Source organism: Anser brachyrhynchus, assembly GCF_964034855.1.
Source record: "Anser brachyrhynchus genome assembly, chromosome: 19".
Taxonomy (NCBI): Eukaryota; Metazoa; Chordata; class Aves; order Anseriformes; family Anatidae; genus Anser; species Anser brachyrhynchus.
In genome coordinates this window covers 2212005-2235432 of record NC_137712.1, presented here as the reverse complement: position 1 = coordinate 2235432, position 23428 = coordinate 2212005, and the positions used below count along the sequence as shown (strand labels likewise).

The following is a 23428-nucleotide window of genomic DNA, read 5'->3' as shown; positions in this document are numbered from 1 at the left end:
TCCACAGTGCTCCTTACCTCGAGAATACTTATGTGGTAGTTGTGTGTGGTCCAGCTCCCGAAGTCAAAATGCATCATTTGAGACCCCAGGAGATAGACACGGTCTACCAGAGTTTTCATTTCATCTTGTTATTCCCAAAGAAGGTTTGGAAACATGAAATGCCTTAGTCTGCAACACTCCTTGCTCCACAAGGGAGCTGTTGGTCTATTGTTGGTCTAATGACTGCCTTGTTGTGGCTGTCCCGTTGTGATAGTTTGACAGGACATATCTTGTTTAGTACAATCAAAGACATTAAAGAGACTCGTATGTGAAACCATCTTCATTAAAGCACATGGATATTTGTGAAGAATATCCTTAATCAATTTCAGACTGACTCCTGAAACTTACTAGTAAAATTTTCTGCATGTTTACTTTCAAAGCAGTTACACAATGCTGGCTGCAGGCACGCTGTTCCTCTTGATGAGGAAAGGCCGTTACCATTGCTGCCTCTGCTGATCAGCAGCCAGCAGGAAAGTTACGCTGTTCCCTGGCTTGGCACTGAATGTGACAGAGCTTCACAGGTCTTAAAGATAAGCTTCTTTATGAATTTGGTGCCAAGACTGAGCACAATCCCTGAACAGAGTGATTCACCTTGAGCCTTTCCACGTTCTGCCGTTTGAGTGCGTGCTGTTTTGTTAGTGGCTGCAGTCGGCGTGGTTAGTGGAAACGTAACACCTGAGATAAGCAGGCAGTGCGCAGTGTAAGTTCTCTCATGCAGGAATTTTCCTGTTAACCTCCTTTCTTCTGGTTAAGGTTGTAAAAACAATTACCATCAGAAATGGAAGATCTTTTAGCTGGCCTTAAGGACACAAATTGTCTTCTGGTACTGTTCTGCAAGAAAAGAGATACTGCCCCGGAAAGCACCTTTGTTCTTGATATCTTCTTGGTTTTAGTTTGCTGATAACCATTCAGTAGACACTTTTACTGTATTATTGAACTGTTTGTGAATAGATAAATGGAGTTTTGAAGGTTGTCAGGTGTGTTAAAAGTACTGACGCAGTGATAGGTAAAAGTATTTCAGTGGTATATGGAAAATTAACGTGACTACAAAACGAGCATGAGGTTATGCATTTCATAGGGACAAACAGGGAGAAGGGTCCTTCAAGGAGAAGCAATTGCTTTGGTATGTAGAATAAGTTAAATTGTAGATGTCAAAACCCATTTGCCATGATGAGCCCACCAAGAAAAGCAGAAAATAAGTTGAGGTTTGTATTTGAGCTTTTGTCTTTTTTCTGCTGCTTTAGAAGAGCAGTTTGAGGATCCTAAAACATTTGCTAAATGCAGTCTGACGATGGTGCTAGAAGTTTAGGCTTGTGTTGGCTGAATGCAGTAGGCTGTCAGATTTGTAGATCAAATCTGAGCCTTTCATTGTGCATTTTTTGCTAACCTAGTGCTGTAAGTAATAGCACTGTGAATTGAACTAATGCACAGTTTTATTCTTGGTCTTTCTCAAGTCCAGACAGATAAATATTTCTTTTGAATAGTGATGTTTTTCTTCAGTTGGTTGTAATTTGTATTTTTTCTTTGCCTTTTTATACAGAGAAACATGATTCAACAATTACAGAACAGGCTTGTCACTGATATGTTTCCAGAAATATCATTTGCTAGCTGTCTCTGCTTTCCAGTATTATTTCTGTGTCTGCTTTTGCTTGCTGCGAGTGGGACTGAACTGGATTTACAAAAGCCTTGCTTCTGGAGCCCACTAACTCCTCAAGTTCTCTGACAGCAGAGGCCAGCAGTGCATAAGTAAGGAGAAGGGAATAGACTACACTTCTAATAGATCCTTTGTGTTGTTGTGAAGGAAGTTTTGAAGGAGGCTGCATACTATTTAAAAGTTAAGTCAAACTAGTTTTCAGTGCTGTGAGAAATGGAGGAAACGCTGTCTAGGCTAAATGGTTTCTTTCTTCCGTCTCAAGCGGACCTACGTGAAGGCGTTTGTTAGATCCACTTGGTTTCTTCTCCCCTTCTGCCCTTGATTCTGCTGCACTCTGTCCTGCCGCATCTTACCGGTTTTGGGGTTGCAGCAGAGCTTCAAACAGGTTCGCCTGTTCGCCTAACGTTCGCTTTCCCCATGAGGTGGTGGTTGTTACGGCTGCGGAAGAGGCTCTGCTTCACTCGAAGTCGGCCGTACTTCGGACGTTAGGTCTCCTTTGGGCAGCTCCTTTGTTGCAACTGGCTGCTAAGCTGTGAGAACAGAAGGCCTCCAGTCCAGAAGTGTCACTGATGTTGCTTTTAGAGTTGTTTTTGGAAAGTAGTGCCTGGCTTGAGAAGGAGGGCCTTCTTGGAGGCATTTTGAGTTACTTTTTAAATGAGGATTTGGAGTTTTTAGAATATTTGCTAGATAGAGTCTCCTCAGTGGGCTGTGCTGCTCTCTGCTGATGCTGTGGGCTTCACATGTATGTTGTTGTATTATTTTTGTCTACTTATCTATGTTTTTGTTAGAACAGTTAAATCTAGACTTACCTTGGATCTTAAAATATATGGAAGCAGGCAGTGATTTTGCTTGTCTTTACATAGCTTAAATATTAAATTGGATCCAAGCAGTGCCTCGGAGTCGAGTTTTGTTGCTTCTTGGTTACTTTGCATTTTAGGTAAATCTCCCCTAGCCCTTTCTTCTTTTTCCTGTGCCTGTTTACTGTCGCGCTGTAAACAACCTGGACTCACGTTTTACCTGTCCCTGCTGCTTTCATGAACTTTTTAGATCATGTTTTATAGAGCAGTATCGAGGTATAGTTTTTTAATACAATTTGTTGTACCAAATACAGTAGGTCAGCATTCAGAGTTCTCTGTCTTGTAAGCCTGATGGAATGGAACTTTTTTCACCTGCGTTTTATGTTAAGGCCATTACAATATTTAATTCTCTTTGGATATAAATTCCCCACCATCCCTCCCCAAACTGTAGTCTGTTTAATCCTTGTGAACAAAAGCATGTGAGGAGCAGGTTTGTGCCAGAATTTTGAATTCCTGTTCCTTAGAATACCCGTCCTGTAAAATAGAAGTTACAGGCGTTAACGGGACTGGTGGAACTCTCTAATTGATTCATTATATTTTGTTGCAAGCCATATAAACAGGGTGCAGTAAACCAACATGTAGCATCTTCCATCATCGTCGTCATCTTTCTGAGGAAAGCCTGCACAAACCTGAATAATAAACTTGATACTTACAGAGATTATGTCTTTGACCACATGCTTGTGCAAGATTTTGTCATTGCTTCTGTGGTGAATCACAGAAAAGAATCCTGACATTAGTGGGGGGGAATGTGAATCCATATTTGTAACTAGCTACAGGTTACAGGTGCTTCTGTGTGTTTACAGTCGAGGAAAGCAGTTCCTCTGTTCTACTCCTGGCAGGTGATCCCAGATAGCACGTCAATAAGTTTTAATCCGTACTAGGAAGTTAGTTTCTGTTCGAGCATCAGCTTCAGGAGGATAAATGTTCATTGTTTTTTAAAGTGTTTATTTATTTATTTATTTATTGTTAAAGTATGAGAACCTTGTCCATTGTTTCAGATACTTTTAAGATAATTTATTTTTCTGTGATGAAATGCGGGTTTTGAGGCAGATGGAGTTTGCTTTAATACTGAGATTGTGTTATGGGTAGACGTCTGTTTGCCCTGCATTCTTCCTCCTGCTTTTAACCATTTTCTTTTTTTTTTTTTTTTTACTATCTTATTTTAAAGAGAAAAGAAAGAACACAGATTTTCTTTAATAAGGTTTGTCTTGCAGTCTTTTTAGGTGGTTGCACAATTTGGATTTTATTAGCTTGCATGTAGCGCCCTAAGTCAATAAGCTTAGGGAAACATAAGGACATAGAAATGCGTATCTGCTTGTAGGGTGAGTTTTGGTGCCAACAACAATAACCAGCAGCCAGCAGCTGTAGTGTTGGAATCAGGTGCGTTGCTCTGGCTGCCATCTGGTAAAATACTTCCAGTAAACTCCATTTCCGTGCTTAATTTCTAAACCGTGTAAAGCATCACTCACTTCCTATTAGTTGCAGAGGAATGGGCAAAGCATTTCCTTAGATCCAGTATCTGAGAGCTTCCTGAAATTAGAGGTTTACTGGGTGGGTGACAGAGCACTGGAACAGGCTGCCCAGGGACGTTGTGGAGTCTCCTTCTCTGGAGATACTCAAAACCCACCTGGATGCCATCCTGCACAATGTGCTCCGGGTGATCCTGCTTGGCAGGGGGATTGGACCAGATGATCTTCAGTGGTCCCTTCCAACCTTGGCCATTCTGTGATTCTGTGGAACTGCAGGAACGCAGGGTCCTACTGCTGTGACTGGTGTCCTGCATTTATGTGACTTCGGTACGCAAGCTCTTAAAGAGCTCCTGTTCATTGGGACAGAAATGTTTGCATCCTTCCAGTTGGATCGCTTGCTACAGTGCCTGTTTCTGACCAAGACTGCTTGTGGAAGACTGCTCAGAGCACAGGTCTCCGGGTCAGGTTGGAAGGGACCTCAGGAGGCCTCAGGTCCAGCCTCCTGTTCAAAGCAGCATGCAGTGTGGCGTCAGGCCAGGTTAGGTTGTCGTGGCTGTCACCCAGTCAGGTCTTGAAAACCTCCAAGGATGGAGACTGCACAGCGTCTCTGGGTGACACGATTCGATGTGTTACTGTCCTCATGGTGAAGGAACGTTTCCCGCTATCCAGGTGGAACATCTTGCTGTTTATGCCACTTTCTCTCCTTCTCTTGCTGTGCAGCACTGTGAAGAGCCTGGTTCTCTCATCCTTTGCAGCTATGGAAGGCTGCTGTTGGGGACCCCCAAAGCCTTTTCTCCTTCAGGCTGAGCAAGCCCAGCTCCCTCAGCCTCTCCTCGTAGAGCAAGTGCTCCCTGTCCAACCTGGTGGCCCTCTCTGGGACCTGCTGCAGCTCACGGGGATCTTTCTTGCACTGGGGAATCCAAAACTGGATGTGGCCTTCTAGATGTGGTCTTAGGAAAGCTGAGCAGAGGAGAAAGCCACATCCCTGTGTCTGCTGCCTATGCTGCTGTTAGTGTAGCCCACTGTTACAGCCTATGCTGATCTTCCGTAAGGGACAGAACCTCGTATATCTCGAGCCTCTTTGGTCTTTTTGCACAAAGATTGAACATCTCTGCCCAGATGTGACTAGAGAACAATAGAGTTGGATTGTCTTTGTCAACAGGAGGTAGTGCAGGAATTCCAGTTCTCTCTCTCTCTTCAGTGAACACGAATAGTTCCCTGCATATTGCCTACAAACTAAAAAAAAAAAAAAACACACAAAAAAACCCCACAACACACCAACCAACCAAAAAAAACGAACAAAAACAGTAGCACTTAATATCTTCATCCTCTTTCTAGCTTAGGACCTGATTTTGCACCACCTGGGCTGCTGCACTCTTTCCTGTTGACTTCAGCAAGTGCAAGGTCAGGCTGCAGATGAGTGCTAGGAAATAAACCAACACTGCTCCTCAGCATGGTGGCATCATCTTGTTCCAGATTCTTCTCTTCCTGTGGAACCTTGCTATCTTCCCCATGAACCACGTTGCATATTAACTATATTTGGTCCTTCCTGGTACTATTCTGAGAATTGTAATAGACCAGTGAACTGTGGACTTCTCTAAGTTTCCTCTGCCATAAGCTAGTCTTTGTAGTACTAGAAAATTCCTGCTTTGAGCTCCCTTTGTTAGTTTGTTAAAGTGAGGGGGATAGAATCTGAACTGGTGAACGTTTTCTCATTGCAATTTGTGTTTACGGTTGTAACTAGATGAAATTTGTTAACTGCTGTTTTGGTTGATGGAGGCAGCCATATGAATGACCACGTACCCCAAAGGTGGTTGTTGTTTTTTTTTTCTTTTTTTTCTTTTTCATTTGAACAGTCTTTTTTCTTGTGTGTGTGTCCCAACTCTGTTTGTGCTCTTAGATTGTGGGGAATGGAAGCGAACAGCAGCTGCAGAGGGAACTTGAGGACGTGCTGATGGATCCACCCATAGAAGATCAGTCAAGTGACCGGGACCATGGAGAAGAAATTAGGACTGATGGCGATGGGGAAGAACCCGTTGTCCTTGAAGCTTCAGCATCTTCTACCATTAACCCAGTGTCGGTGGCAGGACTCCAGAAACCAGAAATGAGTTTGCCGGTGAAACCATCCCAGGGAGGTTAGAAAAAAATGGGGAATGCCTGGTGGTATCTTCTGAACTAGCTTTATCTGGGGAAAGGAAGGAGGATTTAGGTACAGGTGTGTCCGTCTACCTTTCCCCATTTCTCCCACTATAATCACCTAGTGCAGGTTATGTGATGCAAGAGTTACCATATGCTGAAACATTGTCTCTTCTGAAAACACTTGCTGTACTGGCCTTGTGCAAAAATACTATGGTTATTTGTCTGGCTGTATAAAATACTAATTTGTTTAGTTTGTCTATGCATCTTATTGCTGTAGTGAAAATTGGTGCACTCATATCGAAAAGGTGTCTGAGTGAAGTGATTATAGAGTTTGGGTAGCAATGTTAGCAATCAGTAACTTCCTTTCAGGCAGGTTTTGCTGTAGTATTTTGGCCTGACCTGACTTTCTGTAATATGTTTCTTAGTCACTTTTTGCATGCAGTTAGTCAGTCTCTGATAATTTACTGCTGTAAACCTAGTCTTGCTTCTTATGTTCAACTTTGTGTCTTACCCTAGACTGTGAGGATTTGAGCCCTTTTACACCTGTGACTGATGAGGACAGTGTGGTGTTTAGCAAGCTCACCTACTTAGGCTGTGCCTCTGTGAATGCTCCTCGGAGTGAAGTGGAAGCCCTCAGAATGATGTGCATCTTACGAAGCCAGTGCCAGATTTCTTTAGATGTGACTCTGTCAGTGCCTAATGTCTCTGAAGGAACAGTGAGGTACAAAGCTAATTCAAGCGTACTCTGACTTTGTGCATTTAATATTACTTTCTTTTAGCAAAAGAAACAATTTACCAATTTATCTGTGAGGAGTCATGAGCAACTTAGCATTTCTTTTAGTGGAAAAAGTGGATTTTAAAGAGATCTGTCAAAAGTGATGCTTTGATTTTGTTTCCTAAAGACATTTTTTTGCCCAAGAATCAGTATGAAATACTGTGATGATCCAGGGTGTCCCAAAAGCTACAGTGGGAGTGGTTATTGATGAACACTTTGGAAATAGCCTGAGAAGTATTTAGTCTGTAGGGCTGGAATATTGCTGGTACATTAGGCTTAACAGGGATGAGGCTATCCACTGCTGTATATTAGTTATTTTATTCATGACGTACATTCTCCAGTAGCTATGAAATTGTTGAGGCTTGCAAGTTATTGGCTGGCTGAAATAATTCGTCTAAAGGTGCAGGTTCTCTCTCTCTCTCTCTCTCTCTCCCTGCCCCCCAGACTTCTAGATTCTCAGACAAACACAGAAAGCGCAAATTATCCAATCTCTCTCTCTCTTTTAACAGACTTTTAGATCCTCAGACAAACACAGAAATCGCAAATTATCCAATCTATAAAATCCTTTTCTGTGTACGAGGGCATGATGGAACCCCTGAAAGTGATTGCTTTGCTTTCACTGAAAGCCACTACAATGCAGAACTCTTTAGGATTCATGTCTTCCGATGTGAAATCCAAGAGGCTGTAAGTTGAATCTTTTTGTCAAATAATTATTATGTAAACGTAAAAGTTATTACTGAGATAGAGCAGAATTATGTCAGGCACTTCAGAAGTAATTCAGTTCATGACTTTTTGTTTCTTTTATACCCCAAGTTAAGATAATTTTAGAAATCTTGGATATGAAATGAGAACACGTTTAATGGTTTATTCTTTAAAAAAGTGTAGAAAAACAGTTAGATGCTAAAGCTGCCAGCATCTTTATTTCTCATTGTGTTATATAGTGAAAGTTCAGGTAGGTTTTCAGCTGCTACATTCTGCATACCTGTATCTTTCTGAACTTTCTTTGGTGCTGTCTAAATGCAGGTGAGCCGAATACTGTACAGCTTTGCCACTGCCTTCCGTCGTTCCGCCAAACAAACTCCACTCTCAGCCATCGCCACCCCACAGACTCCAGACAGTGATATTTTCACCTTCTCTGTGTCGCTGGAAATCAAAGAAGACGATGGCAAAGGTTATTTCAGGTATAGATTCTTCATTCATTTGAACCTGATGCGACTTGCAACGTGCTGTTTCTATTTTGTGTTCTTCTTTTGTCTTTAAAACCTTTTCTGTGCAATGTGTTTTAAGTTGCGTTCAGCTGAGTAGTCCAAGCCGAAATCATAGAATCATAGAATCATTCAGGTTGGAAAAGACCTCTAAGATCATCTAGTCCAACATTTGATCTTCCAGTGCTGCTTAGTAAAGGTAAATGTCTTGAATGACATGGCCTGTGTAGACGTGCTGTTATTTTTTATCCTAGGAAGAACCCAGCTTTCCTTATTTTCCCCTCATGCTTGCAACTTTTAGTTACATCATGCATTTTTAAGCTTAGGAAGGCTAAATTGGTCATCCTTATCCATTTCCCTGTGATTTCCTAGGGCTGATCTGTATGTTAGTTATTGAAAGCAGAAAAGAAGGCAGAAATTAAATTTATTATAAAAAATCACCAATATTGATTCTCCTTAGTTTTGCTGTGATCCATTTATTTGAAATACTCACTTGTTCTGATCTGTAAAATAGTGCTTCCTTGTCTGTATCAAAAAAGCTTTACAAACAAATGTTGCTTCTGTTTCTGAATGTTTTTGTTTTTTGATCCAGTTCTCAAAATACCATAAATCTTTTCCCAGGTAGGTTTGTTTGTTTCTTGATCCAGGTGCTATGGCAAGTGGTATAGGGTGAGGGTGTCTCTAACATTGTTTTAGTTAGTGCCATTTTCGTGTGAAGTCTGCTAATGGATAACCTTGGTTTCTAAAAAGACTTTTTAAATTTTTTGCTAGAAGTTTTTTTTCTGCTTTGCCTATACACAGTGCCCTTAGATATTTTATGTAACCATTTATAGTGTTCTGTAATTGCTGAAGTGTCTTTATTACAGTACAACATGTCTGCCAAATACTCTGACTTGTTGAGAACATTGGCTCCTAGCCACAGCTTCAGCAATGTTTCTCCTCTTGGATTTGCATCCAGCTCATGCTTTATTTATTAAATAAATAAATAAATCACATCTAATAATCCAATATTTATTCAGCACCTTCCATTGTAGACAATCCAAAAGACTGCTCATGTGCTAGCAACAGAAAAATGGTTTAGCTCAGAGCCTGAGTATGAAAGATACTGATGGTTCTTGGGCGCAGCAGCAGCAGCTGCCAGGGTGCGTGGCTGCAGCACACAGCGGTACTCTAGGTGATGTTCAGGCTCACTGGCCTGGTACCAGTAACAGTGTAGTCACAGCTGTGCGGGTGGTGTAAGCCGTCCCTAGGATTTGGCGCTTGCAGTGGTTTTCAGAAACCATGCTGCCAAGAGCTGCTTCAGTCATAGCCAGCTCAGGTACGCCAGCATGGACTGCACTGAACCTCAGCCTTTGCTGTGGAGAGATGCCTAAAGATCTCTTCAGCCGCAACAGTTCTGTTGCTTTAGGGGTGGAACAGGGCATTTGTTTATAAGCTATGTACCCGTTCTACAGAAAATAAAGAGAAGTGACTTTTTGTCCTACCTACATTGGGTGTACTGTAAAGGTTTTAATTTAAGCTAGCTTTAGCTTTAATTCAGCTAGCTTTAGTTGTTTGACACTAATCCTTGTATGACCCTTCAAGTGCAGACCCATACTCACGTGGAAAGTAAGAGAACTCTTTCACATAACTGGTCTGCTATCAGAGATGAGCCTGTCCTGGTTCATTTACCATCATTGCTCACCATGGGTCAATAGTAGTGGTGCATTTCTGTCATACTGGGAACGTGAGCTCAGACTGCATGTACTGGCCGTAAGTGTAAATCCACTGTCCTGCTCCAAGACAAAACTCCGGAGTACTCCAGTTAAAGGTAGTCTGCTGTTCCCTGGGTAAGCACCTGCTGTCAGAAAATAAACCCAAATTCTTTTGGAGTTGTTAAACTACGGGCAATACTGCATATCCCATTTTGCAGCTCTCAGGGGTCACAATACTTAGCTTGAGAAGTCTGAACTAAAATAAAGAATATTTTTATGTCCAAGGGAAAAGTGAGCATGTGGATGTCTTGAAAGAAAGTCCAAACCCAACAGTCTCAATCTGTTGAGCTTTTACTGTGACTGTGCTGCTCAGTAGAGAATACAGATGCTAAGGTTTTACCGTCAATATTGGGATGGAAATATAATTCTAGGTTTGCCCACCACAATGCACTATCACTGCTTTTGGTAGCATTTAGGAGAAGGTGCTCTCTCTTGAAAAAGAGTACAAAAAATGGCCTAAAGATCATAATGTTCTCCTGACTTGTTGACTTATCACGTGCCCCAGTGCTCATCTCCCTTGTGAAAGAAAGTGATGTGCTGCCGCTTGTAAGCAATTACTTAACAGATGATAATCCCATGTTATATGGGGAGTCAGTATTTGGAAACTTTTTTTAAATGCTGCTGGAGGTCTCACAAGAATAAGCCAAGCAATATAAAAAAATACAGTTTTTATTTTGAAAGTTTCACCTAATTGCGATAAAATACCGACACCTATTATGTGGCTATTGCTTCCAAGTAACTGTTAGCAGTGTGCAAGGAAGAAAGGTCTTAAGTGCTTTAGTGTAAGAAGCTGGCTTCACCGAGTGTGTGATGCTGTTTTTAATGCATAAAAAGAATACAGTTAAATGATGCTCTGAGAATTTTATTTTATTTTTTTTTCCTTTTCTGGTAAATAACAGCGCAGTTCCCAAAGACAAGGACAGGCAATGCTTTAAACTCCGCCAAGGAATTGATAAGAAGATAGTGATTTACGTCCAACAGACAACTAATAAGGAACTTGCTATTGAGAGGTAATTTTATTGATTTAAAAAAATATATCTTTAATTGATGTTTTGTGCTCTTTCTTCTGAGGCAGCAGCTTACTGCCTGTTCCATGAATACTCTGTTTATGTAATTTAGTTCAACACCTCTGTGTTGAGCGGGATTGTGCGGAAGATTTCGTTGGTATGTTCAACACGTGTGTGGCAGGGCACAGTGCAGGTGCAGTGGAATCTGCGTGGATCTGATTGTTGAGTCAGTGTCATATCTACTCTAGCCCATTCAAAAACTTTGTATAAAAATGTACTATTTCCGTTTTAAATGGTCAATATGTCTAAAATGCAGAGGCTGTAATCAGTGACTGAATTATTTAAAGTATTTTGCTTTCCTTTTTTCTCAGTTGCATCTGAGAATATCTTGGTACGTACACTTTGAATCTGCTGCAGTGTGGAATTCTAGAACATGAAGCACCTGTGTAGGGAGTGGAGAGTTCAGACTTCAAATCTTTTGCTGCTTGGAAATAAACTAGCAATTTTTGATTACTGCCAGAGTTTTGCGCTGCTCACGATACAGAGAAAAGATGCATCTTCTGCCAGACTCTACAGTCTGACACAAAATGTAGGAACTTCAGAAAGTGTGGTAAACCAGAGGATGAAGTGGAATATCTCTGTGGGCCAAAGGTCTTTCCAAATTAAACCCGTAGAAGACAGGTCCGTGCACTTCATGTAGAATTTCCTGATTCTTGTCTGTTAAAAGGTTAAATTGTATGCAAATATGTATCAGACCAGAACAAAACAACAACAAAAATAAAATAAAATAAGGGAAGAGAAATGGTGGCAGTGTTGCCCTACCTACAGGATAGGGATCATGAGCAGAGTCTGTTTGACAGTTATCTTTGTTTGGAGGCAACTGCAGGCAGGATACAATCACACTGTAAATATGTTCATGAAATCTTTCTTGACATTTTCAATATTGGCTTAACATTGTTTTGGTGTACATGCTTGATACTACTCTCAAATGTCAAGAGTTGTTGACATTTGTTACTGCATTCATGGGCTGCTTGTGGTGTATGACAGAATATTCAGATAAGGAATGCTAACGGTTTGTTCATAAGTAGTAATTTTTGCAGGTTAATTTTTTGTCTGGTTTTGCAGATGTTTTGGCCTCCTCCTGAGCCGTGGGAAAGATGTTCGGAGTGGTGACATGCACCTTTTAGATTTGGTAAGGATCTCTTGTTAACAAAATTCTATAACAACTTCTATTACAATTGCTTGTGATCTCAGGATAGACAGAAAAGACTGAGCTTCTTAGGCAGACTTGTTGTTTTGGGTTGATGCTGTAGTGTATGCTCTTGAGTGTAGCCCTGTGAAACTGGGATGAATCACTACTGCTACAGAGTTATATGACATGACATAATGTTGGTCAAGGGAGTTGCCCAATTTTGCAGTCAGCCATGACTGTTCTTGTTTAGGGGCCTGGAATAAGAAACATGCAAGCATCCCCCCGGGGGGGGGGATTTAGATGATCTTTAAGGTCCCTTCCAACTGAGCCATTCCATGATACATTTTATTTTGGAAGTACTGAATATTGAAGAGTTGTGCCTTGAACTTATAAAGTTTTACAGCATACTTACTGCTGTAAAAATCAAGGCCTGAGAGCTTCACTTATAACTCTGAGAATTAGTGGGTGCTTTGTTATTACAACTCACTTTTTCATCTATAAAATGATGTTAGAAATTGTCTGACTTCACTAGTGTGTTGTAAAAACAAACTTGGTTAGTGTTTATGAAGTACATACTTATTGCAGTAGTGACCACCCAAAATGATCCCATACTTCATGAATGATTTTACTTTTTACCAGGCTTTGAGTTGCTCAGAAAATAAGGTTGATAGGAAGACAGATACACTGAACACTAAAGATAAAATACTGACTCGGTTCCTAATAGCTGAGCAACATGTTTTGTTTGCTGAATGAAGCTGGATCTCAAGATGTTTTAGAGTAAAATTTACTTTTATAAAATAGCTATTTAGGATAAAATAAAACACAGCTAGTTTATTAAAACATGATAGCGAAGTAGAGGGATGTTGATGTGAAACATCTGCCAAGTTTACAAGTTCAGTAGCTTGTAGGACAGTGTTCTGGTTTATTTTGTTCTTTTAAAAGCAATGAACTACATTCCTTAAGTGCGTGATTAAAGCTTTATGTGTTTAAATGCTTTGCCAGTCAGGCAGCTGTCATTCAGAGACTCATGATGCAAAATGAGGCCAGAATAACTGGATTGCCTTGGATTTTCCAGAAAAAGAACTTTAAAAGAAGTTTGAAAAGCTTTTATTTGTTTTTGATTTTTTTTCCCCAAGCAACAGCAGCAACAGGGGAAAAATAAAAAAAGAAAGAGCAAAACCTGTGAAGCTTGGGGAACTGGTGTACTTGCACCTACAGCTTGGTGAGCTTAAAGTTGCTGTCAAATAGCCACCTCCAAAATGAGCTATTGATCTTCAGGTGTCACTAGACAGATGTTCGTACTACACACACACAGAACAGTTATCAGTAGTTGGCCTTTTTGTGTCTTCAGCAAAGGAGCAAAGACTCTATGGGAACTCTGCTCTTACCTTCAGAGATGATCTCTGTTACAGGACTACGTAAAATGGACTACACATGCTTGCCCTTCTCTAGCTAGTGCAGGAGCTGTTTTATGCAGCTGAGACTCTTGTAATGTAGAGGTTCTTGTGACTTAAATAAAGTTGCATAAAATTCCTTGTTTACAGGAGTCCATGGGTAAAAGTTCTGATGGGAAATCATACGTGATCACTGGGAGCTGGAATCAAAAATCTCCACACTTCCAGTTTGTAAATGAAGAAACACCAAAAGGTATGAACCTTGCCAGATTTTATTCCTAGTTAGGGCAGATGACTTATCTAGGGAGCATTGGCTCAATTCTCCTTTCTTTTAAGATGAATCCTGCAAAAAAAAACTTTCTTCATATTGTGTAATATACTCTCAGAAACAAAATAGAAGGCTAGAAGAAAAGTCCTGTGTTTAGCAATAATCCCTTGTAAGAACAACTGTACCCCAAGAAGAGATCTGAAACAGATCTGTCATTGTTGTTAAGATGTCAGCTGACTGATCATCTTTTTAATCCTGTCACAGGTAGGTACCGATGGTTGGGGAAGTTCTTGGGAATTGACTGAGCAGAGTCATAAAAGTCAGCTGGTTGGTACAGCTGGGTACAGTCTGCTGCTCGATGAGATGCCATCCTACCTAAAGGACATCATGTATTATTTAGCACCGGAAGAGATCTCATAAGTCTCTGGGTCCAGTTGCCTCCTTTTGGAGCATCATATTATATAGCCAATGTACTAAATCGCGCAGCTGAAGTGGTCTTAAACACTGTTTAGTACGGTGGGACTTAAGTAACTTATTTTCAAAAACAGATAAAATGTAATTAGGCTAGGTGGCAAGAAATCTGCGCTGTGGCATTAATATACAAATCAAAACCTTGATACCCACAAACTTCCGATACATTTCAGTGGGATTTGAAAACCAAAAATATTTGTTCTCTTTAACAAGATCATTTTCTTGGCTTGAAGACTTAAGTATACTTACTCCCTAATGAGTAGTGTGCAGTCACTGTATTTTCCTGTTCCATCTTCTTTGAAACTTCTGGGTTTTGAAGATGTTAATCTACGCAAAAAAAATAGAATTCTGAAAAAAAAGTTTACTCTGTACTTTCATGTTACTAGGAAAGAGATTACAGAGTACTTTGTTTGAAATATTTCTCTTAATACTAATGCTTTGGTTCTTCTCTCTAGATAAAGTACTTTTCATGACTACAGCTGTGGATTTGGTGATAACTGAGGTTCAGGAACCTGTTCGATTCATTCTGGAGACTAAAGTCAGAGTTTGCTCACCTAACGAGAGATTGTTCTGGCCCTTCAGCAAACGTAGCTCGACTGAAAATTTTTTCCTAAAATTGAAACAGGTAACACTTTGAAAAACAATAATCTACAGTTAATTTGGGATTTTGCTGGGTTGATTTTCAAGGTTAATTGTGGTGCAGTCAATTAGATTGTTTGGGAACTTGAGAGGTAAACTTACGGTGTAATGCTGAATAAATGCAAATGCATTGAAGATAAAGAATTGTATTTACTGGTGCCTGTTAGCAGATCAAAATTTCACTACGGTTGTTTCTCCCTGGGATTGGTAAAACCCTTGCTAATATAATGTTTATATTTCAGCATTTTTCTCCTGAAATAGAGATGTAATAAATGGTCTTCGTTTTTTAGAAAAGCTAAAATCATCACACTAATTGTTGCTGGTTATCTAAACTTCCCATAAAGAGCTGGGTGTCTTCATTTCAAAGCAAATTTTGACAGCTTTGATGAGGCTGTGAAGTTATACATAGGCTTATGGATTTTCCAGCAAAACCTCAAAAATAAAAGGAACAGAGGATTTATCTGCAGTCCAATGCTGTGCCAAGAGTTGATTGTGTTTGGGTTACATAGGGCAAACATGTAAAATAAAGGGTTAATGGGGGAGAAAAAGCTTTTAACATAATCCTGGTGACATGCTATCTGATATGACACTAAAATTATTTTATCATACAAACTAAACTTTTCTTTTTATGAGCAAACATCCACCTGAAATTAGGGGGGAAAAAGACATATGTGAAAGTCTCTTTTCCCACTTGTACATGGTTGAGAGCAGAGATTTCACACATACCCCAAGTTTCCCCTGGGGGAAAAAAAAAATCTAAGCAACCACAAAAAATCCCTAGAACTTGTTAAAAATTTTTACTGTTTCTTCCAACTTTTTTTTTTAACCGTATCTACTAAAAAGGAAAGGATATTTCTGTCTATAATATTCATAATAACAATACAAGGCAATAACTTAGTCTCAAAATAAGTCTGGAAAGTTGAAGGTCCACATTACTAAGGAGATGATGTACTTGAAGTTCTCCTGCTTTAGAAATCACTGTTCTGAACTGAAAGTCCTGTTTAAAGGAATTGAAAGATAGAAGCAAACATCTGTGTGGGTGTATGTACTCTCTCAAGGTTTAATAATTCTGAGTGAATCTCGAAAAAGCAAGGTTGGAGTCCATCTGATTTCTTGATAAGTATTCTTTTTTTTTTAAAGACGTTTTGAATGAAATAAGATGCTTTTGTGAGCTTTTTTTCATCTGTGTGTGCACTTGTCTTACAGTGCTAGCACATAGTGGCATTATTTCTTGGTAGTAACAAAGATGAGGTTTGCTAAGGATTCGTTTTTTGGGTATGTCCTATCTTTTATGTAAAATATGAATAAATATTTTGGAAACTTTCCTTCAAAATTTCCTTCAAAACGTAAGGTGGAAAAAATCTTTGTGATTGAGATCAGTCTTTTTACTTGGAACGTTTGTGAGGTGTAGCATGGAGATGTTGAGCTGATAAGGCTGCTGAACTATAAATAATTTACTACCTCCAGCAGACACCTTCTCGGATTGGTAGTTTAAAGGAAGTTTATCTTACTTAGCTAATTCTGTATCTTTTGTCTCACCAAATTCACAGGCATTGTGACTTATCTTAGCTGATTCTCTTTTTTCCACAGGCACTGTCAGGCTGTCCAACTTCCAGTGTTTACTAATGGAAGATTATCAAAATTCATAGTGGAAGCAACAAATATAGAATGTACTGCCTGATAAGCCTGGAAGGGAAACCTGTTTCTATGGAGTCATGATTAGCCTATTAAAATACAGCTGTGTAGAATTGGCTTATCTTACTTTGGCAGTGTTTCTTTATTCGGAAATGGTGAAAGCAGAGGGATTTTATTTTCTCAGAGTACATTTAGTGATTTAGTCCTGTTTAGTTTTGATGCGTTTCTCTTCATTTTAAGTACTACAAGGGATAAAATTGAGCACAGGGAGCTTAATGATTATAAATCTTATCTTCCTCTTTTCTTCACCTTTCCTTTTCTATTTTCCGTTTTATTACTTTATGACAAAAAAAAAATAAAATTCTTGGACTGCATCAAAAATCTGAAACAATTTCACAGAGAAAGACCTTCATTTCAAAAGAAAGGAAGGTGTGAAACATTGAAAATTAAGGATGAAACAGGTCCGTGTAATAAACCTGGGGACCCACCAGTTTGTGTGCCTGTATTGTCCACAGCAATACATATGCACAGATAGCTGACTTGGAGGCATTGCTAAGGACATCGTCACGTTGGGAAACTAAATGTGAACAATTCTTATTAGAATTCTCCCTTTGCTCCTGCCAGTATGCCCAGAAAGTTAGAAAAGAGAAATTAGACTGCATTTGAAAGGTATGAAAGCATGCTTAGGGTTTGTTACACAACGTTAGGGATGGGAACATTTACAGGCTGGCATGATGCATTGAGGGTGCTGCACAGATTGAACGTTTTTCACTGCAGAATGTGATGAAAATTGTTTCTGTCTCAGCTCTCCTATTCTAAAAAGAGGAGGTAGAGCCTTATGAAGTAATATGGAGATTTGTATACCTTTTCTTGGTAAAAGGAAACTTCTTTTTTCCTAGATAAAGCAAAAGGACAGAAAGAATAACTCGGACACGCTGTATGAAGTTGTGTGTCTAGAAAGTGAATCAGAGAGGGAGAGAAGAAAAACTACAGCAAGCCCTTCTCTTCGCCTGCCCCAGTCTGGGTCGCAGGGCTCGATGATTCCTTCTCCTCCAGAGGATGATGAAGAGGAAGGTAAGAAGTGGATTGCGTACTTTGTATACTTCAAAAGAAAGGGTAGCTTTTAAGTAATAGCTATGAAACTTGTTGAATACTTTCCAGTCAGACTCTGTCCTGCTGATAGTTTGTTGTTGTTTGTTTGTTTGTTTTGTTTTTCTTGTTTAAATCTTGCTTTAATGCTGTGAGTATTCAGTAACCAGTACCCCTGCATTCCTGGATCGGCCTCTCCCCTGTCTGCCGCTTCTGTGCTGTCTGTGCTTTGCTCAGCACAGGCCTCACGAAGCCTCGTGTGTGATATATTTGGAACAATGTGAAAAGAAGCTGCTAAAAATTTGGGATTATCATGTAGCTTCTGCCCCTCCCTGAGCAGCTGTGAAAAGATTTGAGAGTGAAAATGAGAAGCTGATATTTAGAAATGTAAGCAAGCAGCATTTTTAGTGGAGAGAAAAATACAGACATCTGTAATACATAAAACTCTATCAGGAGCTGCCTAGTCTGAACCTTAATGCATTTTCAATATATCTTTCTGGCTTCTTTATTTATTTTTTTATTCTCTTAAGCCAAAATATGGACTAGTTCTGAGTATATAAACATCTGGCTTTACAGCTTTGAGCTGAAGTGCAGATGACTTTCTGCTTTTTTGCTTTTTCTGCTGACCTTCTGTGTGACCTTAGGTGAATTGTTTCATTTCTGTGCTTTACCTTCCCTTTATTAAAAAAATAAAAAAAGGTTTGAAATTTAACTCCTTTTGCAAAGTATTATTCATAAGGATTCTCCAACCTCTGTGTGTTACCACAGTGGCATTCTTTTCAAGACCAGGAACATAGGTATTTTGTTTGCAGAAGACAGAAGTTGCAGTATTGCAAGAGTTTGCTGACAATTTCAGGTGTCAGCTGAGATACAGTCTTTTTTACTAAATCTATGCTATTTCCTGAATAACACAAAACCAATATTGACTACTCTATTGATGAAATGTAGTTTTTGTGTGTGATACCTGCTATTAGCATTTTAAAATATCTGGGAGTACATCAGTTTAATATTGGTTTCAAAAAGAAAAGAATTACTGCGATTATGCTAATCTGTACACCCCCCACCCCCAATTGAAAATGTTTGGTTCAAAAGGCTGTTTACTTTAAGTCAGGGATGTTATCAAAAAGTACCAGGTTTCAAAGTAAAACTACAAAACAGTTAAAACAGCTTGTGGACTGTCATGGATCTGCAACAACGGGGCTGAGCCTGCAGCTGGTCAGTGGAACCATATTGCTTTTATTGTCTTTTTAGTTTTTTTATTATTTTAGTTTGTGTTTTTTATTTATATATATATATATACAGAGAGTTGTGCTCTTGGACAATTTTTGTAATCGTCCAAAAGTCTGGGATAGAATAATAGAAGTACTTGTATGGGAGAGGACCTGTGGAGGTCTCTAGTCCTGCCTCAGTGTGAATCCAGCTAGTTAGGTTGTTTAGGGCTGTCCTGTTGTATTTTGACAGCCTCCAATGATGGAGTTTCCACAGCCTCTCTGGGTCCTTGTGTCCAGGTGTTTGGACACCCTTGTGGTAATTTTTTTACCTTATTTTTTTAACCAGAATTTCACGTTAAAGCTTGCCTTCTGTGTTTTATCACATCTGTGCTCCTTTGAAAAGACTTCTGGCTTTTCTGGGCTGAGTGCACAAGCAGCGCATCCACAAACGAGGAATTCTTAGGAGAGCAATATTTATACCTGCAGAGGTAGCGTTATGGTTCTTGATCTCATAGCATCTCCTTTATTCTGCTGGCAGACAACGATGAACCTCTCTTGAGTGGTTCTGGAGATGTTTCCAAAGAGTGTGCAGAAAAAATTCTTGAGACGTGGGGAGAGCTGCTGTCCAAATGGTAAGTTGCAAAATCGCATTCTGAAAATTAAAATTCTGAATATTCTCAGCCTGTTTGCTCCTTCTGCCTGGATTTTTTCGTATTTCCAGAAGCCAGTTAAGATGACTATGGATTTAGTCCTCTTTTATCCCCAGAACACTCCATATTCTCTGGCTTTGTGTTTTCTGATTTCTTCAGAGTGTTTCAAGTATTTTCATTTTGAGTGCATGTTTAAATACAGCACAGAAATTCACTTATGCTGCTTCTTTAGCTTCTTGTATCTCTTAAAATAAGTGTGTTACTTATATGTAAGCTTGACTAAAACTCTTTGGAAGAAGAATCTAAACTAATAATATAAAGAAAATGCAGCTCTTTTGTCTTTATTTTGCATAGATCACTTCCATTCCTGTCTGTAATTCTGATGTAGTTCACAGCCATTTTTCCTGCAGCTGTCATATCCTAGTAACTGCAGCTTAAGAGTACAGGAGATTTGTACTTGGACAGAAGATGCTTTTCCTCCCTTCTCTGAAGTGAGATGGCTCCAGAGCCTGCCAAGAAGGAAGTATATAAGTTCTTCTATTTTTTCCTCCAAAATGCCAGTTTACAAGAAGCACGTTTCTCAACAGTCAAGTTGCTAATGCAACACCTGCCTTCCCTTCGTGAAGGATCTTTTAGTCGCCTTGAAGTAGCCTGAGCAGTTTTAAGAAAGTGATGCTAATTACTGAAATTTTTTTTTTTTTTTGGCAAAACAGGACAACAAGCACAACATTGGATTGAGCTCCAGTGTGCTACATTTCAGCTCTTGCTTTAGTTGTTGCCTTCTGCTTCCTAATGTTATTGAAGAGCAGGACAAGGAGTGTACAGCAACCAAAGGTCTTAACAGAGTGTTAGATCTAAGGAGTAGGAGAGCAGAGATTAAATGAAGTCATGCACTTTAAATGAGGGAAAATGACCAGGCTAAGAGGTCACATCAGCCTTTAATTTAAGGTTATCACAACGTGGTATTATTTCTTATTTTTGCTATTGCTTAGTGCTTATTTAAGTAAGTGCTTTTGCTACCATTTGGTTTTGCACTACTGTGTTGCACTAATTTGATAGGAAAGGGCACGTCTGATATGGACACCTTTGTAAGAAGGGGAAGGCTGTGCTAAAAAGATACATGATCCCTTTTTCTTCCCTTTCTTAGACTTGTAAGAACATCGTTAACAGATGAGCTCTATGCATCTGCTGCTATGGGAAAGTTTCTTTCAACTTGCATTTTCTGTAATTCTTCCAAGGGCTGAAAGATAATTAAGCCACCTGACTCCCATTGAAAATGTTTTGGCAGCTTTAAGAGGATATGAAGTGCTTCTTTGCTAATGCTGGCAACAACAGCTTTAATATGTGTTAAAGGGCTTTCCTTCTTAACCAACAATAAGCATTTGGAAGTAATGATCCTTGAGCTTTTAACATAAGAGGATTGAAAATCATAAAAATCAGAGTTCAGGTAGTTTCATGCTAGGTTTTTAGAATCCTATCATTCGATTTGTATAGCAATTAAATGTGTTGGTATTTTGTGATTTCTTAATATCTGGCTTGTTTTATAACTGGTGAGTCAGGTTTTTTATCTCAAAATAGTTTGGAAAAATCTAGTAGTGTGTGATCACAGCCTTATAGCTCATGGCTGTATTCATTAGAGCTACTGTTGTACTTATTTTGGTCTAAGATTAAGGTAAATCTTTCATTTAATAGGCCTTTGCAAACTGTTCTGTGATTTGAGTATTTTGTATAGTGAGTATTTGATATAAATATTCATATAAATAGGAAATATAAGTATGTAAATATAAATGTATATAAATATGAGTGTAACTATTATAGAAATATTATCTTGATTATAGTTGGTTTTGTTTAGAGAAAACAAAGTGAAGGTGGACTTTATGGTACGAGCTGATTTAAGTGTCCAGGATGGCTGGGCTCCAGGTTATTGTGTGGGAACACTGTAGACGGGAGGAAGGCAACAAGGATTCCCAGCACGTGTAAAATTATCATCCACGTATGTTAGACTGTTAATAAAGATTGTTAAGCACGAGTTTATTAATAGAATGCAGTCAATGTTGACAAGTTCAGTTTTTGCCTGGTTTGTCTATCAGTCCTCTTAATCATTTTACTAAGAAGTTTTCTTTCAGTAACTGTAGAAAAAAATATGATTGATTGAAGGACTCTGTTTTTTGGGATTTTAATGTTTGAGCCACAAATGGACTGTTCGGCTTCACTTTCTGTAACTGCATAAATTAAGTTTAGTTTTTACAACTTGCAGTGCTGTAATTTATGGGCTGTCAACCAGTTTCACTCAAAAAAAATGTTTAGATGGGACTAGCTTGTGTAACAGTGAAAGCTGTTCAAATGTATGGATGCAGTTAGAAAGCCCTGCAAGATGTTTTGATAGCTCTGCTACCAAAACAGGTTAGCTGGTCACCTGCCTACTCTGGCATAGAAGGACCAGAGCGCAGTACGTGCTTCTGCAAGCTCTTTCTGTTGTTCGTGCAGTTTGCACTTGGGATTTACACAATGTGGTACTGTCCTCCAGTTGTAGTTTTTGCTGTGGACTTCTGTTTTCTTGAGTGTTTTATAGCTTATGCTTATATTGTATTTAAATTTAATAGGAATCAAAGAAAGAGTTTGCAGAGTGCTTCTCTAAATCTTTTTTTTTAATAACTTTTCACTCTTCAGAAGAATTTCACTTACTCTTGACAATATGTGGAGTATCTTGAGCTTCCTGTCATTTGTCATGTCAGGTGTTGCACCTCAGTTGTTGTTCATGTGCTCATTTATATGTACTTGGATAATAGTAACAAAGGCTTCCTCTACACCCAGGCACCTCAATCTGAGCGTCAGGCCAAAGACATTGTCAGCGCTCGTGAGAAGTGGTGTCCCTGAGGCCCTGAGAGGAGAAGTGTGGCAGCTGCTGGCAGGGTGTCATAACAACGATCACCTGGTGGAGAAGTACCGAATTCTCATCACAAAGGTAGAGTGCTATTTTATTTTCCATCTTCCTCCCCACCCCCATAAGTTAATGAATGGAAATACAGAGAATTCCAAGTATGTAACGTCTTGTTTAAAGGCTCATGAGTATATCTGAATATATGTGAACTAGTGAGGATAATTCAATCCTCCCGACAACAACAAAAATAACAAGAAAAATTAGTTGTTACAGTATTTGTAGAACACTTTCATTTCATAGTTCTGCTTCTGTTACACTTGGATTGGTTCTGAATTACTTTGTCAGAAATTAATATTCTATTAATTGCGTTCGTAACTGACAGATTCAGGAAGCTCATTTCCTTTGCTTGTTTGGATTTCCTGAAAGAAGGCTGAATTTTGTTCCGTTGTCTTAATGTTTATGTTAAAAATCCAGTGCTAGTTGAAATTGCAGGGTGGTTTTTTGTTTGTTTGGTTTGGTTTTTGTGTTTTTTTTTTTTAGATAGAAAAAGCAGAGCACTTTGGACATTTTGCATTAGCAGCGGTTTTTTAACTTCTTATCTTGAATGCTGACCTCAATAATACAGGAAAAGAAAAAAAAACAGATACAGACATCATTCAGTGTTTCTCAGAGTTCTAGAGTAACAAATGTGTCACAAAATGAAATCTCTCTTCCCTCCCAATACGCTGATTTGGATTTGATCATTATCTTTATAGATAAGCTGTATTTTACTACTTTCATCAAATGTTCATGTCTAGAAGGACTATATTAGACATTGTTAATGATGCAGGCTTAGTATTAAAATAACAAACTAATTGTTCACCAGCTAAAAAAGCAAAACAACTGAATCAGTCTCTGTATATTTATGTTCTGATGGCACAGATTCATGGGGAGCAATTAAAGATCTTATTCTGAGGGTAAGAGGGCTTCTGAATTTAAACTTGGTTTCTGCTGGCATCCTGTAGGAAGGATCCTACATGATTCAAATGAATCATGTTAGATTAGCTAAAAATGTTCTGCCATAAATACTCACACACGCTTACTGAACGTAGGAGAAACT

General features: G+C 39.1%; 1 protein-coding gene across 3 annotated transcripts in view; it reads left to right on the top strand.

Moving 5' to 3' along the window:
• RABGAP1 (RAB GTPase activating protein 1) overlaps positions 1–23428 on the top strand; it is a 71010-nt gene that overhangs the window by 7883 nt on the left and 39699 nt on the right. For all 3 annotated transcript variants that reach the window (XM_080561953.1, XM_080561955.1, XM_080561954.1), the window contains exons 3-13: positions 5920–6154; positions 6675–6879; positions 7443–7617; positions 7957–8114; positions 10792–10902; positions 12025–12091; positions 13636–13738; positions 14680–14849; positions 17398–17572; positions 19337–19430; positions 22263–22413. In XM_080561953.1, coding sequence (XP_080418079.1) covers positions 5920–6154; positions 6675–6879; positions 7443–7617; positions 7957–8114; positions 10792–10902; positions 12025–12091; positions 13636–13738; positions 14680–14849; positions 17398–17572; positions 19337–19430; positions 22263–22413 — 1644 coding nt within the window. The remainder of the gene's footprint in view (positions 1–5919; positions 6155–6674; positions 6880–7442; positions 7618–7956; positions 8115–10791; positions 10903–12024; positions 12092–13635; positions 13739–14679; positions 14850–17397; positions 17573–19336; positions 19431–22262; positions 22414–23428) is intronic.